Genomic DNA, 12,520 nt, shown 5'->3' with positions numbered 1-12,520 from the left:
TCAGAATCTGAGAGAAGATGCATGCATTAACGAACAAATAACAATCCCTAGAATTTTATGGGCTTAATTTACTTTATGTGAATTGGGCTTCATGTACAATTGTAAAAACAATGGGCCTTCCCGTATAACAGGCCCAGCCCAATTTGATGTCTCTGCTACCTCCGTTCGGACACTGCAACTGCAAGGTTCGTTTCATTTTCTTCCATTTTCACACTCTCTCTTTGTCCATGCCTTCAACTTCAATGCTGTTACTGATGCTTCTGCTATAAAAACAGAATACAAATGGCAAGTTGCTACTATTATCAGTGTTTGCTTCTTCATTCTAATTCCTTCTGGAGAATGGTTTCATTACCTTGCCTTCGCTTTCGCTCAAATTTCTCAAGCGCCATAGCCACGAGTTACTCACGCAATCTTCCAGCGCCGAATCTGTTTCGTTCTTCACGCACACTGGTCTCGAAGGTGACGTATTCAGGAGTTATTACTAGAATATTAGTCACTGTGCTCTTTTTGTTGTTGAAGTTTCTTCGTTTTCGTTTTTTGCTTTTCTTCGTTAGGGTTATTGTAGTGCATCTTCAGATTCGCCTGGAGTTGGTCTTGCAACTTCTCCGAGTGCCGATACGTTGGTTCCCGAAACTAGAGGTGGACCCGTTCAAGCTCCGCAGCTTGGTTCTGTTGGAACTGCGGAACGTGCCGTAAACACCGATCCTTTAGATGGTAGAGTTATGCTCATTGATGGTACATCGGTTATTTATAGAGCATACTACAAGCTTTTAGGTATGCATCGTTATCTTTACTCTTTTTACATCATGATCTTATCTTATTATGAGATTTTGAACATGTTCACCTCGTTTCCACTGAATCGTTTTTCTGTTTGGGAGATGTGCATTTACGATTGATTTTGTTGTTTGATAAAACTTTTGGGTATATGTGTATATTTTGCTGTTTCTATAAGCTGTTTTAGCTTCCTCTTTTTTCTTTTCTTTTTGTAATCTGGGCTTTTCGTTTAAGGAGTGTAGCTGATTGTTGTTAATCCTTGTTATATGGTGTGATAGCAAAATTGCACCATGGTCATCTAACACATGCGGATGGAAATGGAGATTGGGTTTTAACGATATTTACAGCTCTATCACTTGTAAGTTATTTGTGTGTGTACATGTTCGATTTTCTCATCTTAATTTGTAGAATTCATTAAATTTTATATGATCCTGGCATCAGTTTTTTGTCAGCTTGGTGCTTTGTTTCTTTTATGTTGCTATTTTATCTCTGAACCGTGGAGCTGTAGATGAAGAGCATTTGCAGCTCATCAAGTCTATTCTGTCTTTTATGGCAAAATATAAACTTCTAGTGGTAAATACTAATTTTAATTACCAAATTATAAAAAATAAAAAATAAAAAATTAATTTGATGACAGACTTCAATTGACAAATAAAGCTTTGGTTCAAGATAATTTATTGTGGCCTATTCTTTGAATCAAATCTTGTGAGACTGTAGACATGATTTATCAAGATTTTGTTTTTTCCAAGTTTAAATGTAATTTTCAGGGGAGAATAGCTTCTGCTGCGACTGCAGAAGGCTATTCTCCTGCCTATGACACATTGTTTTTTTTATAATTTTTATTTTATTTTTTAAATTAATATATGGTGGGACCCATTAAAAACTTGTGTGAGCTGCAAAAAAAATTCTTCTCCCATGAAAGGAGAAGAACAAAGCCCAATTTTCAGTGAGAACTTGTAGTTTCTCTTTCACTAGTCGTTGTATGCTCATATGAGTAGTAATTATCAGAGCTTTGAAATCAAATATTTTTTTATTGAAGTTGGTGACTCATTAGTCATTAAACCAAATTATAAATCTTCGCCTCCATAATGTATTGCAATCTGTGAAAGATTACACAATAGAGAAAGAAAAATGATAATTGTGGTAGATTCGAAAATAAGTTGAAGTAAAACGAATATAAGATAATTTGAAGAGCAATTTTGCCAAACAAGGAGAGGTGAAGGGTATTGGCTTGTAGTTTCAGGGGGGAAGCTGATCAGTGTGTTTTGTGTAAAAGATTAACCTGTTGAGTAGAATTGATAAAATTTTTATGTAAGTACAATATTCATCAAATTATACCTATAAACATAATCTTTGAAGTATCTCTCACATTTTTATATGTCAACTGACTACATTAGGCAATAACATGTGGGCCATATGGTTGGACTATAGGCAGCCTTATAATATAAATAATTGTATTTGTTGAGTTCACAAATACTGAAGTTCCAGTAACAAACATGTGGTCTTGTAAGAGCTACAATTTAACTGTTTTCCAGCATTATTATTGCACATGTCTTCTTGATTAATCTCAGATACTTAATCAGCAATAATTTTAATTTACATCAAAGAAACTTTGCTGTGCTTTTTCCTCAATCAAGAAAGGAGAAAAATAATGCAGTGTTCTTGGAAATCATTTGAATTGAGCCACAAATTTGTTTTTCAACTTTCATTGACAATACAGCATGTATATAATAATTTTAACTGTGATTGAATACACAGGGAAGTTTCATTTTTTTTATGTTGTTATTTAATCTTCTAGTTATTCTTGGTCATCTTTCTTGCAGGTGATTGATGTTTTGGAATTTATCCCTTCCCATGTGGTGGTAAGTTTTGTCCATCATGTATTTATGTGTGTGAAAAAGATTTACTTCCTTTAAATTTCTTCATCATCACTATTTTTTCCCATTATTCCATCTTATTCTTTTTCCCATGTTTACAATCAATTAATCTTGCTGATATAGTTTTGTTTCTTTTCCATGCAGGTAGTGTTTGATCATGACGGTGAGTTATAAAATTCTGCCTATATATTTGCTAGTATTTTTTTCCCCTTTTAGATCCTTCATGCTAATAAAAATTTAAACTTTTTCTTTTTAAAAAAAAATATTGTGATTTCTGCATTATTTTACTCATTGGGGTGTATGCTTGCATCAATAATAAATTCTGAATTATAGTTTCCATGTCGCATTGAGTTGTGCTCCTTATGTCTTGATTAAGATTGTGCTGGTTTTCTCGACCAATTAGGGTTGTCTTGTCTTATGACAAAAAACAGTGCAAAAACAAATTTTATTGACTACAGTCTACAATGACAATAAAGATGCCAGGAGGCAAAACAAGGAATATAAGGATAGCAAGATGGACATAATGAATGAAGCCCTATAATTGGACATGTGTCTGTGAAGGAAATCTGTGGAGACTTATGAGTAAAAGAAGAATAAACAAATATATATATATATATATATATATATATGGTAAAATCATTTCTCCAGTTGCTGGATGTCTAGCAATAAATCTTATACTGTTGATTGGTTATGATTCCCCGCATTTAATGCTTTCAGCCACCTTTGTATGGTTATGATTTCCCGAATTTATTCGCTGCACATAAAGCGGCTGGAGAAAAGTAAAGCCCTATATATATATATATATATATATATATATATATTCAATTAGGTCTTTAGGAGGACTGTTCAATTAGATCTGGATTTGCGACTGATAAGTCCATAAAAAAGGGGCGGGGCGGGTTGACCCGCCATTGGTGAGTAGGTTGAAAATACCAACCCACCTTGTTTTGAAGCGGGTTGGCAGGTCAACCCGCCTAAAAAATCAAATATTAAAAAAATATCTAAACATGTTAATACTAATCTTTAATTCTAATCTCTAACATCTAAATATTTGTCAAGTTTAAAAGAAGCATCAAGCAATAAGTTAAAGACAAAAGAATAATTTAAACCAATAATTTCATTTAACATAACTATACATTTAACATAACTATACAAATCATATCTTAAGATTAATAATTAATAATTTCAGTGTTATTATATAACAAAATAATGACATCAAACATGCAAATAAACACATCATTGCATTCTATAATTTGAATTTCATAAGCATTAGTTTGATTTGTATAGATACTAGCATTTAAATCCAAAAACAAGCTTAAGTTTCTTTTATTTTTTGTGTTAATCTCTTTTTCTGCCAAATCAAAAGTGAATAAAAAATAACCTTCGCATTCTACCAAAAAAAAAATTCGCAGGAAAATAATAACATTATAACCCTAAAAGAAAAGATTTTGTCTCACATAATAGCCTTTCACATAGACCAATCAAGCCATAATTTAACATTTAATATATATATTTAAAAAAAAATTACATGCAAGTTGACCTGCCCTGCCCTGCCTATAACCTGTTTTAACCCGCCCCACATATAGGCGGATTATTTAGGTTCATGGGTTGAAATACACAACCCAACCTGGGTTGACCCATCGGTTCAACCCATTTTAGTCTACAAGAAGTTTAAAATAAAATAAAAAAAGAAGAGAGAATGTGCCAAATTGGTTATACAAATAGAATAATTGATATGGTTAAGTTTGATTAAACTTTAATTCTTTTCATTCTGAATTCCAGACTGGCCTTAAAGAATTTATGTTGTCATAATATTAAGCCTTTGAGCATCCCCTGCTAGTAATATTGGCCTTATACTCTTAAATTTTCTTTTATATGAAGTATTTAAGATTTGCAGTTGAGCATAACTGATAAACGATTCTTGTATTGTGTGTTTTGTTAAAACTTGGAGTATAGATTTATGCACTATTTCTGCTGGACTACATTTGCAGTTCTTGCTGAAGTATTAGCCATTCACATAGTACAATAGCAATTTTATGACAAAATAAAAATGATGGGGTTGAATGCTTTTATGCTATTTGTGCAAGCTCTTTGAGTACTTTTGTTTTGGCATCTTATCTTATACTGATGCATTCACATCGTGGTTTACTTTAATCATAAATAGAAGAAGACAAATATAAGAGGAAATAAAAGTAATTTGATGTCCAATGGTTAACTTCTAAGGAACAGCATCCTTTAGTTAGGTTAGAAACTGAACAGAAAGGAAGCTTTTTGCACTTGGAAAGCATAAATAGATATATAAGTACTATTGGCTGCATGATTCCCCACCAAACTCTTGCATTAAAATCAAGGATGTAGTATTTAGAGGAAACTTATTATTTTCAGTGAAGAAAGTATCGTAGGAGGAATATTATGATCAGTTGAGGGCAGATTGCTTCTAGAAGCTATTGATGTAATGGTGGTATCTGGCATATTAAGGATTTGAAACACACTATTTTGCGTATCTTTCTTCCCAGCAAGTAGCATTTCTTAGGTTCTTTGGCTTGTAAAGCCACACTAAAGGTACAATTTTAATAAAGAAAAGCTTTTCATTTCAGGAATTCCTTTTGGTCATACTTATAATTCATCAAAAGAAAGTTTTACTGCAAAAGGTATGTTCGATTCTGAGTTTCAGTATTTTTGTGCGTGATGAAATTGGAATATAAGACCAATACCAGATTTTGAACCCCATTCTTTACTGCTTATATATGGACAAGCGTGGAGTGAAGTGTAGTTTCCCAAAAAAAAATTTAAAAAAATTCTCATTTATATATGTTTTTTAAAATTAAAAAAAAATATTTGGCTCCCCCGAATAAAGTGTTCTTTTACTTTGCCCCTGCCTACCCCAAACAAAACTCCTCTAGCTCCTCCCCTGTATATAGGTGATACTAGTGTACCCTTTGAGGTTCATGTGTCTGGGTTAATTCATTCATATGATTTATTGGTCATCATAAGTTTGGAGATAATCCAGATAATAATCTCAACTGTTTTGGGGGACATGTCAAGATAGTTAGGTTCTGGACTTTGGAGGATATAATGTTTTTCAGTTGTATTTCTAAGCCAAATTGATTCAACATAAATATGTTCTTCCTGGGCCTGTTCTCTAACATCTTTAAATCCTTCCTCAAGCTTCATTTTCGATCACAATATCTATCTCTTTAGAATTATAAGCTATATTAATGTGGTTTTGCATGGCCTTGATCTTTTATCATGTTCATATTTGTCTGACTTTGGTTTTAATGGTGCTTCAAGTTCAATTCGAATTGGGCTGGGGTAGTTAATATTATGTTTGCGGTATTTAAATTTAGAATAACAATTGACTGAGTAATGAACCTTTTAATTGAGCTTTACCTTTATTCTTTGATCATGTCTTACTTTAAAACTATTATTGTTTTACAGCTTCTTAATGTAATATACCTGATTTTATGTGCACGTTATTTGAAGGCAAGAATTTTCGGCACAACCTATACCCCGCATACAAGAGCAATCGTCCTCCAACTCCTGATACCATCGTTCAGGGGCTTCCATACTTGAAAGCGTCCATCAATGCTATGTCCATAAAAGTCATTGAGGCAAGTACAAGTTGTGGATTTATATTGCTTACAGATTTTAAGGGTGTATTTTATTGTTATATTCATTTAATGACAGGTTCCAGGTGTAGAAGCAGATGATGTGATTGGAACATTAGCGTTAAGGAGTGTTGATGCTGGATACAAGGTGATCCTCTTAATGGTTTGGAATATAGAGAATGGCTCATACTCTTTTACTCTGATGTAGCTTTTTAGATTTTGAGAAATTTTTATTCTCTTGACCAAATGAAGTGTTCTATTATAGTTTAAAGTGTGCATTCATATTTGTAACTCTTGATAAGAACCTTGGGATACACCACTCTAAAAGCTAGCTCAAAGGGCGGGAGAGCCTAAGGCCTTATAAACTTCACATTAGTTGCTCATACAACTAATGTGGGACTATATATCTCAATACGCCCTCTCACACGAAAGCCCATTGGGCTTGAAGAGTGGATGATGCAACAGGCCCAGCTTACCTGTGCTAAGAAATTCTACAAGAGAAAGTGGGGGGCGGCGTAGTTTGAACCCGGGACACAAAGCTCTGATACCACTTGATAAGAACCTTGGGATAAATCATATCTAATCATATCTAATATATTCTAACAGTAACAATGTTACCATTGTTATGCAAATATATAGTGTTTCTTGTTCCATGTTTTGAGTTTATTAATCAGTTGAATTTTGAAATTTTAATTTTCTAGGTTTTAAATGAGATTATTACATTGTTTAACAAGTATCGGTTTCGTTGTAGTTGAATTGAATTGATGTAGAAAGAATAGAGTAGTGATATGGAAGCTTTATTAAAGAAGGTTAGAATGTTTACCAAAAAAAAAAAAAAAGAAGGTTAGAATTATCTTAGATGTGAAATAAATTTAGTTTTCACTTTACCGTCTGTGGTTTGACATTTGAATATTTGCCTCCTTGTCCTGTCCTCTGTTGTCAATTGCCTCCCCTTGATAGTAGTTATCATTTAGTATTGACAAAATACCGTTGAATTCTGTTTTATTTGATATTTATTTATATCTGGCAATCTATTGATGATATTACGTTGGTGCCGATGTTTTGTTTGGCATTATCATGCTAATTACTAGTGTGATTCTTGAGACTTGATGAAATTTTTGTTTTTCACTCTTCTTGGATGGGCAGTAGCATTTTGATGATTGTTTTTTAAAGACAAGGGAAGGGGCAACTTATTATGGGACTCTTGAAATAGTAAAATTCTAAATAGCATGATTGTTCTGCTTTCATTATGGAAACGCCTTCAATAACATTACTAAGTCACTAATGATTGTCTTATATTGATGATAGGTACGAGTTGTCTCCCCAGACAAAGACTTTTTTCAGATTCTATCTCCTTCATTACGTCTCCTTAGAATTGCTCCACGTGGTGATCAGTTAGTATCAGACATGATTTCTGCTTTTATATCATTTGTGCTAGCTAAATGATCTAGTGCAATAATTAATAGCACTTTATTTCTGTCTTTAAAATAATGAGAAAACATTTTTTTTTTCTCCCACTTACTCTTTTATACATAAAAAATCACATTACCAGAGGCAAAAGAAGTTGAAAAAGAAAGAGGCCCATTTTACATTTAAACTCCCTAGCTGTGCTCTTTTACAGAGTGTGCACAATTATAACTCATTGGCAATATAATTATTATGCTACCCCATGTTGCTATATCTCCAACAATTTTTGTCATTTTTATCACTTCTTGAGTGCTGCATGAATTTTTTCACTTATTAATAATGCAAAACCTTTATTCCATGGAATAAAGCTGGTGCTGCATGCTGGATAACATTTCAGTAATATGCCTCGTCATAAATCAAATTGAAAACAAATTGCAACAAGGCTAATAAGAAAGGTTTTAAATATTTAATTGCCTTATTACGTGATTGTTATTTACGGTTGCAAATCACAAAGTAGTTTACTTTTATGTTTTCAGACTATTTCAATTTATTTATTTTTTTCAACAGGATGGCTTCATTTGGAGTTGAGGATTTTGAAAAGCGATATGGAGGCCTGAAACCATCCCAGTTTGCTGATATGATTTCACTTTCTGGTGACAGATCTGACAATATTCCAGGTTATTTTGTGCTCCTCTGTCTGGAATATCATTTCTGAAATATGAGAAAGGAAAATGGAAAAGGTTTATATAGAGCCTGAGAAGCTGTTCGAATTTGAGGATATGCTTAATTTCTTATTAGTCACCTTTGTAATGAATGGGTAATCTGACCTGTTAGAATATTAGGATTATTATTTTAGTATTATATTATTATAAAGTGTTACCGCTAAATTCCCCTTAAGCTAAAAGGAAAATTCAATAGAACGGCAGTAAGACCTGCAATGTTATATAAAGCTGAATGTTGGCTTGCATATAGGCAACATGAGCATAAAATGAGAGTAGCGGAAATGAGGATGTTAAGGTGGATGTGTGGTTATACGAGAATTGATAAGATAAAAAATGAAGATATTTGACGAAAGGTGGGAGTAATACCGGCGGCAGAAAAGATGAGAGAACATAGATTGAAGTGGTTTTGACACGTAATGAGAAGGCCATTTGATGCTCCTCTAAGAACAAAAGTTTGTTACCAAGAGCTTGACATAAAGAGAGATAGAGGTAGACCAAAGCTTACTTCGGACGGAATGGAGAAAAGCTTATATAAGCATGGTGGAGGGGTAGACCCATTTTTATTCCTATGTTCCAGACGGTCTTTTTTTAGTCATTTTCTTTTTCCATTTTTCCTTTCAATCTTTTTTCTCTTACCTATTTACTTATGTGTTTTTCTTTTTCTTCTTTCCCTATATTCCTTTTTATGTTATTTTATTTTATTTTTATTTCATTTATCTATTTATTTATTTTTTAATTTTTATTTCTTACCTTCTTATTCTTTTTTGTCACCTTGTATATCCTTATTTGTATTTTATTTTGATTTATTTTTCCTTATAATTGTGTACTACTTTTGTATGGATAATATTATATATAAATATATATACTTAAAGTTTATTTTTATCATTTTTTTCTCAATCTTTCCGTACCTTTTTCTGGGTTTGTCTACCACCGACCCCAACTAGTTTGGGATAAAGGTGTTGTTGATGTTAATATTTTTATAAAGTGTTAGTACTTTAGTACTAGTACTTAACCTGGATTATTAGTACGAATAGTAGAATTAGCTAAGTGTTTTATATTAATACATCATCATAACATCTCAGTCCTATTAGTAAAATCTATTCTCCCTTTTCTCTTTTCTATCTTTTCCCTATAATTTCAATATGACCAATATCCTTTAACATTGTAGAAAAGGTAAAAGAGGAAGTCACTTGTCAAACATGATAGACTTGAAGTATTGTGTAACTCTTCTATCAATATGAAATTGACATTCTTTTTTCTTCTCATCATCGACTTCTTAACTTAATTCTTGACTGGAATCACATAAAAAATGTAAGTAGGTGCGCTTACTGTTTTCCCGCACCATGTCTTTGGCATCTTTTAAGTATATCTTATGCACTCAGGTGTTTCTCATTTTCATGGTATATCTTACTTTCTCATTTTCATGGTATATCTTACTTAAAAATATTGGAATGTTGCTCTCCCATATTTAGTAGATTGTTTCTCAATATACTCCTTTAACCTTGTTGGAAAGGAAAAGAAAACTTCTTTAGCCAACTCATAAAAATTGGGGTTTCCTAAATGTAGAAAAACTTGTTCATAGCTAACTAATTTAGAGCAATAAAGCTTAGCTTTTCTTTATGGGAAATGAGGAAAGCTAACAGATTTCAACACTTGGTTGACCACATTACTTTTGGGGTATGTTTGTTGCATTGAATCAATTTATTCCAATTTGGAATGAGAATGGGATGATCATTCGTTTTCTGTTTGGTTGGCTCAGGAATACAATCTATTTTATTATAGCCCATTCTACTGTTATGTTTGGTACATGGAATTTATATGTTACGGAATTATAATTATAACAACAGTAAATAAGGTAAAAAAGTAGCAGCATTAATTCATTCCATTCTACAGGGAGTCCCGTCCTCTATTTTATTCCTGTTTTGTAGAATCAAGGTCTGGATTCGAATCATTTTTCCCTTTCTTTTTACATGACAGACTAATGAATCATCCTTCCTACAGCATAGAGACAAGAATGGGATCACTGTTCTGTAACAAGCATGCTCTAAGGGGATAATTAGTTATATAAGCTTCTGGAATTTTATCAAGCATTTAATACTTTCAGTACTTTACAAATGCAGGAGTTAATGGAATTGGAGACGTTCATGCTGTGCAATTGATCAGTAAATTTGGTGAGATTTTTATGAACTTTTTCATTCTTTTTCCGAAAGTTTACATCGTGTTAGGTAGAGGATTTTCATCCAGTGTGGTAAAGCATGTTTTGGCATCATGAGAAGTCAATATTCACCCAGTACTGTGGTCTCTGATTTGATTTCCACAAACTCAACTGCTAAGAATAGTCTGTCTTCCTATCTAATAAGCAAACATTTTTATTTGCTTATGCCCAAAGTGAGCATCTAAGGAGAGTTATGGACTCTGATAGTTCAGAACTTTTGGCTCATTGATGTAATTAATAATTTTTTTTTCTGATCCTTATATTTTTTATTGCTAGATTACAAGTTTAGTAAAATAGTGGATGGCCAAAATTGTGAGAGGACAGTCGAATAGGACTCAGCAAGTCAGCATGCCACTTCCATGGTTTTGAAATATTATCTGTTCATGACTCTAACTTTCTAGAAGACACTCATTTGAAAAAAGTATTTGTTTGTAGTTACTTGGTCTTTACCTTCATATACTTTTGAATGTATGCATGTATGGTTGTAAGCCATATCTCTTCACTTGTATGAACAGGCACATTGGAGAGGTTGTTGGAATGTGTTGATCAAATTACAGAGGATCGTATTAGAAAGGTATTCCTGATCAATGTTATGCTTCTGGTGCAATTTTATTCACGTGATGGTTATAATGTTCTCTTTGGAACTTGTTATGTCTGGTTCAACATGATTAATAAGGTTTCTTGATGCATTTATGTGAAACTTTACTGTATATGACAATTATGACAATAGTGGTTTTACCTTTTAAAAGTTAATCTAATTCACCTTCATATTCTACCGCAATACTGATATTGTGACTTCATTTGCCATTTTCGTTGAAGGCCTTGATTGCAAATGCTGAGCAGGCTGTCTTAAGCAAGGAACTGGCAAGCATCTCAATCTCTGATATTCTTTTTCTCTTTCTACATTTTTTTTTTTTTTTATCTATTTCTTCTTTTTCTTAGCATTCCCCCCCCCCCCCCCCCCCCCCCTGTAATCTACTATTTTGTCTTCATACGTTAGTGCTTTAAATTATGACAGGCATTGTTGCGTTCTGATCTTCCATTCTACATGGTGCCCTTTGCCGTAGGAGACCTCGCATTTAATAAACCACAGGTTTGTGGCATCGAAGGCACTTTAAACTCTCCGTTTATATTTTTTACTAGTTTTTGGCGGGGTCTTTACATTTCTATTTGAATCAAGTTTTTATGCCATAGGCATAACCATGTTACGGCCATAACTGGTTGGTCTTTGCATTAATACTGTGCTGGTAGATGACATTGAGAATAGAAGCAACAGCAAAGATGTTTGGGAATAATTATTTGAATATTTTCGGGAAAATAAATAAAAAGATAACTTATGATCAAATTATCAGTTGGAACTTCACTTAAGACATGATCAAGCATTTCTGAATACATGTTATCAAATTCAATAATATATCAGTACTATGGATGTTTGGTGGAATGCTATTATACTTGACATTGCACAATGTATTTTAAACATTGTAAAAATAAATTGTGCACAGGACAATGGCAGCAAATTCAGCAGTCTCTTAACCGCTATCGGTGCCTACGCAGAAGGGTTTTCAGCTGATCCTATCATCAGGAGAGCATGTCATTTGTGGAGAAAGTTGGATTCAAGATGAAGTTCATTGAGTCATAAGCTTTTCTTGCACAGAGGGGATTCTTTGAATAGAACATGCCAGTACTGGAACAACACGAGGGTATTTAAGTGTATATAGAAAACAGAGCATGAGTTTTTCTTGTTCTGAAATCAATGCATTCTGGTGGGCCAAATTTACTTTTTGGTTATTCTTTGTAGTTTGTTCTTCTCAGGACGAAAGAATAAATTTTGTTTAAGGTTGTAAAGAACCAATTCAACCTAAAAGCTTAAGCTGGTGGGTGAGGGTTTTTTAATGGTTTTTATATATCTCAACACAC

At 33.0% G+C, this 12,520-nt stretch overlaps 1 protein-coding gene across 2 annotated transcripts; it reads left to right on the top strand.

Moving 5' to 3' along the window:
• The first annotated feature begins 237 nt into the window (after positions 1 to 237).
• On the top strand, positions 238 to 12,439 carry LOC133315785 (uncharacterized). 2 transcript variants are annotated; one of them, XM_061517455.1, is made up of 15 exons: positions 238 to 459; positions 555 to 774; positions 1,053 to 1,132; positions 2,598 to 2,636; positions 2,796 to 2,814; positions 5,249 to 5,302; positions 6,135 to 6,262; positions 6,339 to 6,407; positions 7,568 to 7,653; positions 8,234 to 8,343; positions 10,509 to 10,559; positions 11,119 to 11,177; positions 11,423 to 11,467; positions 11,622 to 11,696; positions 12,106 to 12,439. In XM_061517455.1, the coding sequence occupies exons 1-15, from the start codon at positions 283 to 285 to the stop codon at positions 12,223 to 12,225; spliced, it is 1,332 nt and encodes a 443-aa protein (XP_061373439.1). In that variant the 5' UTR covers positions 238 to 282; the 3' UTR covers positions 12,226 to 12,439. The 2 variants fall into 2 exon arrangements, 1 of the variants encoding a protein (XP_061373439.1); XR_009752144.1 differs by lacking the exons at positions 11,622 to 11,696; positions 12,106 to 12,439 and adding an exon at positions 10,880 to 11,024 and having other exon boundaries at positions 11,423 to 11,469.
• Positions 12,440 to 12,520: the final 81 nt, after the last annotated feature.

The sequence above is a fragment of the Gastrolobium bilobum genome, unplaced genomic scaffold (genome assembly GCF_033153095.1).
Source record: "Gastrolobium bilobum isolate Gb01-03AN ecotype WA unplaced genomic scaffold, APGP_CSIRO_Gbil_v1 utg10138, whole genome shotgun sequence".
Taxonomy (NCBI): Eukaryota; Viridiplantae; Streptophyta; class Magnoliopsida; order Fabales; family Fabaceae; genus Gastrolobium; species Gastrolobium bilobum.
The sequence above is the reverse complement of the archived record's forward strand: the minus strand, read 5'-3'. Positions and strand labels throughout refer to the sequence as shown.

Coding starts and splice junctions, on each gene's coding strand:
- LOC133315785 (XM_061517455.1), top strand. CDS start 283: ATGGCAAGTTGCTACTATTATCAGTGTTTGCTTCTTCATTCTAATTCC. Junction 1,133..2,597: donor TATTTACAGCTCTATCACTT/GTAAGTTATTTG, acceptor TCTTTCTTGCAG/GTGATTGATGTTTTGGAATT. Junction 5,303..6,134: donor AGAAAGTTTTACTGCAAAAG/GTATGTTCGATT, acceptor CGTTATTTGAAG/GCAAGAATTTTCGGCACAAC.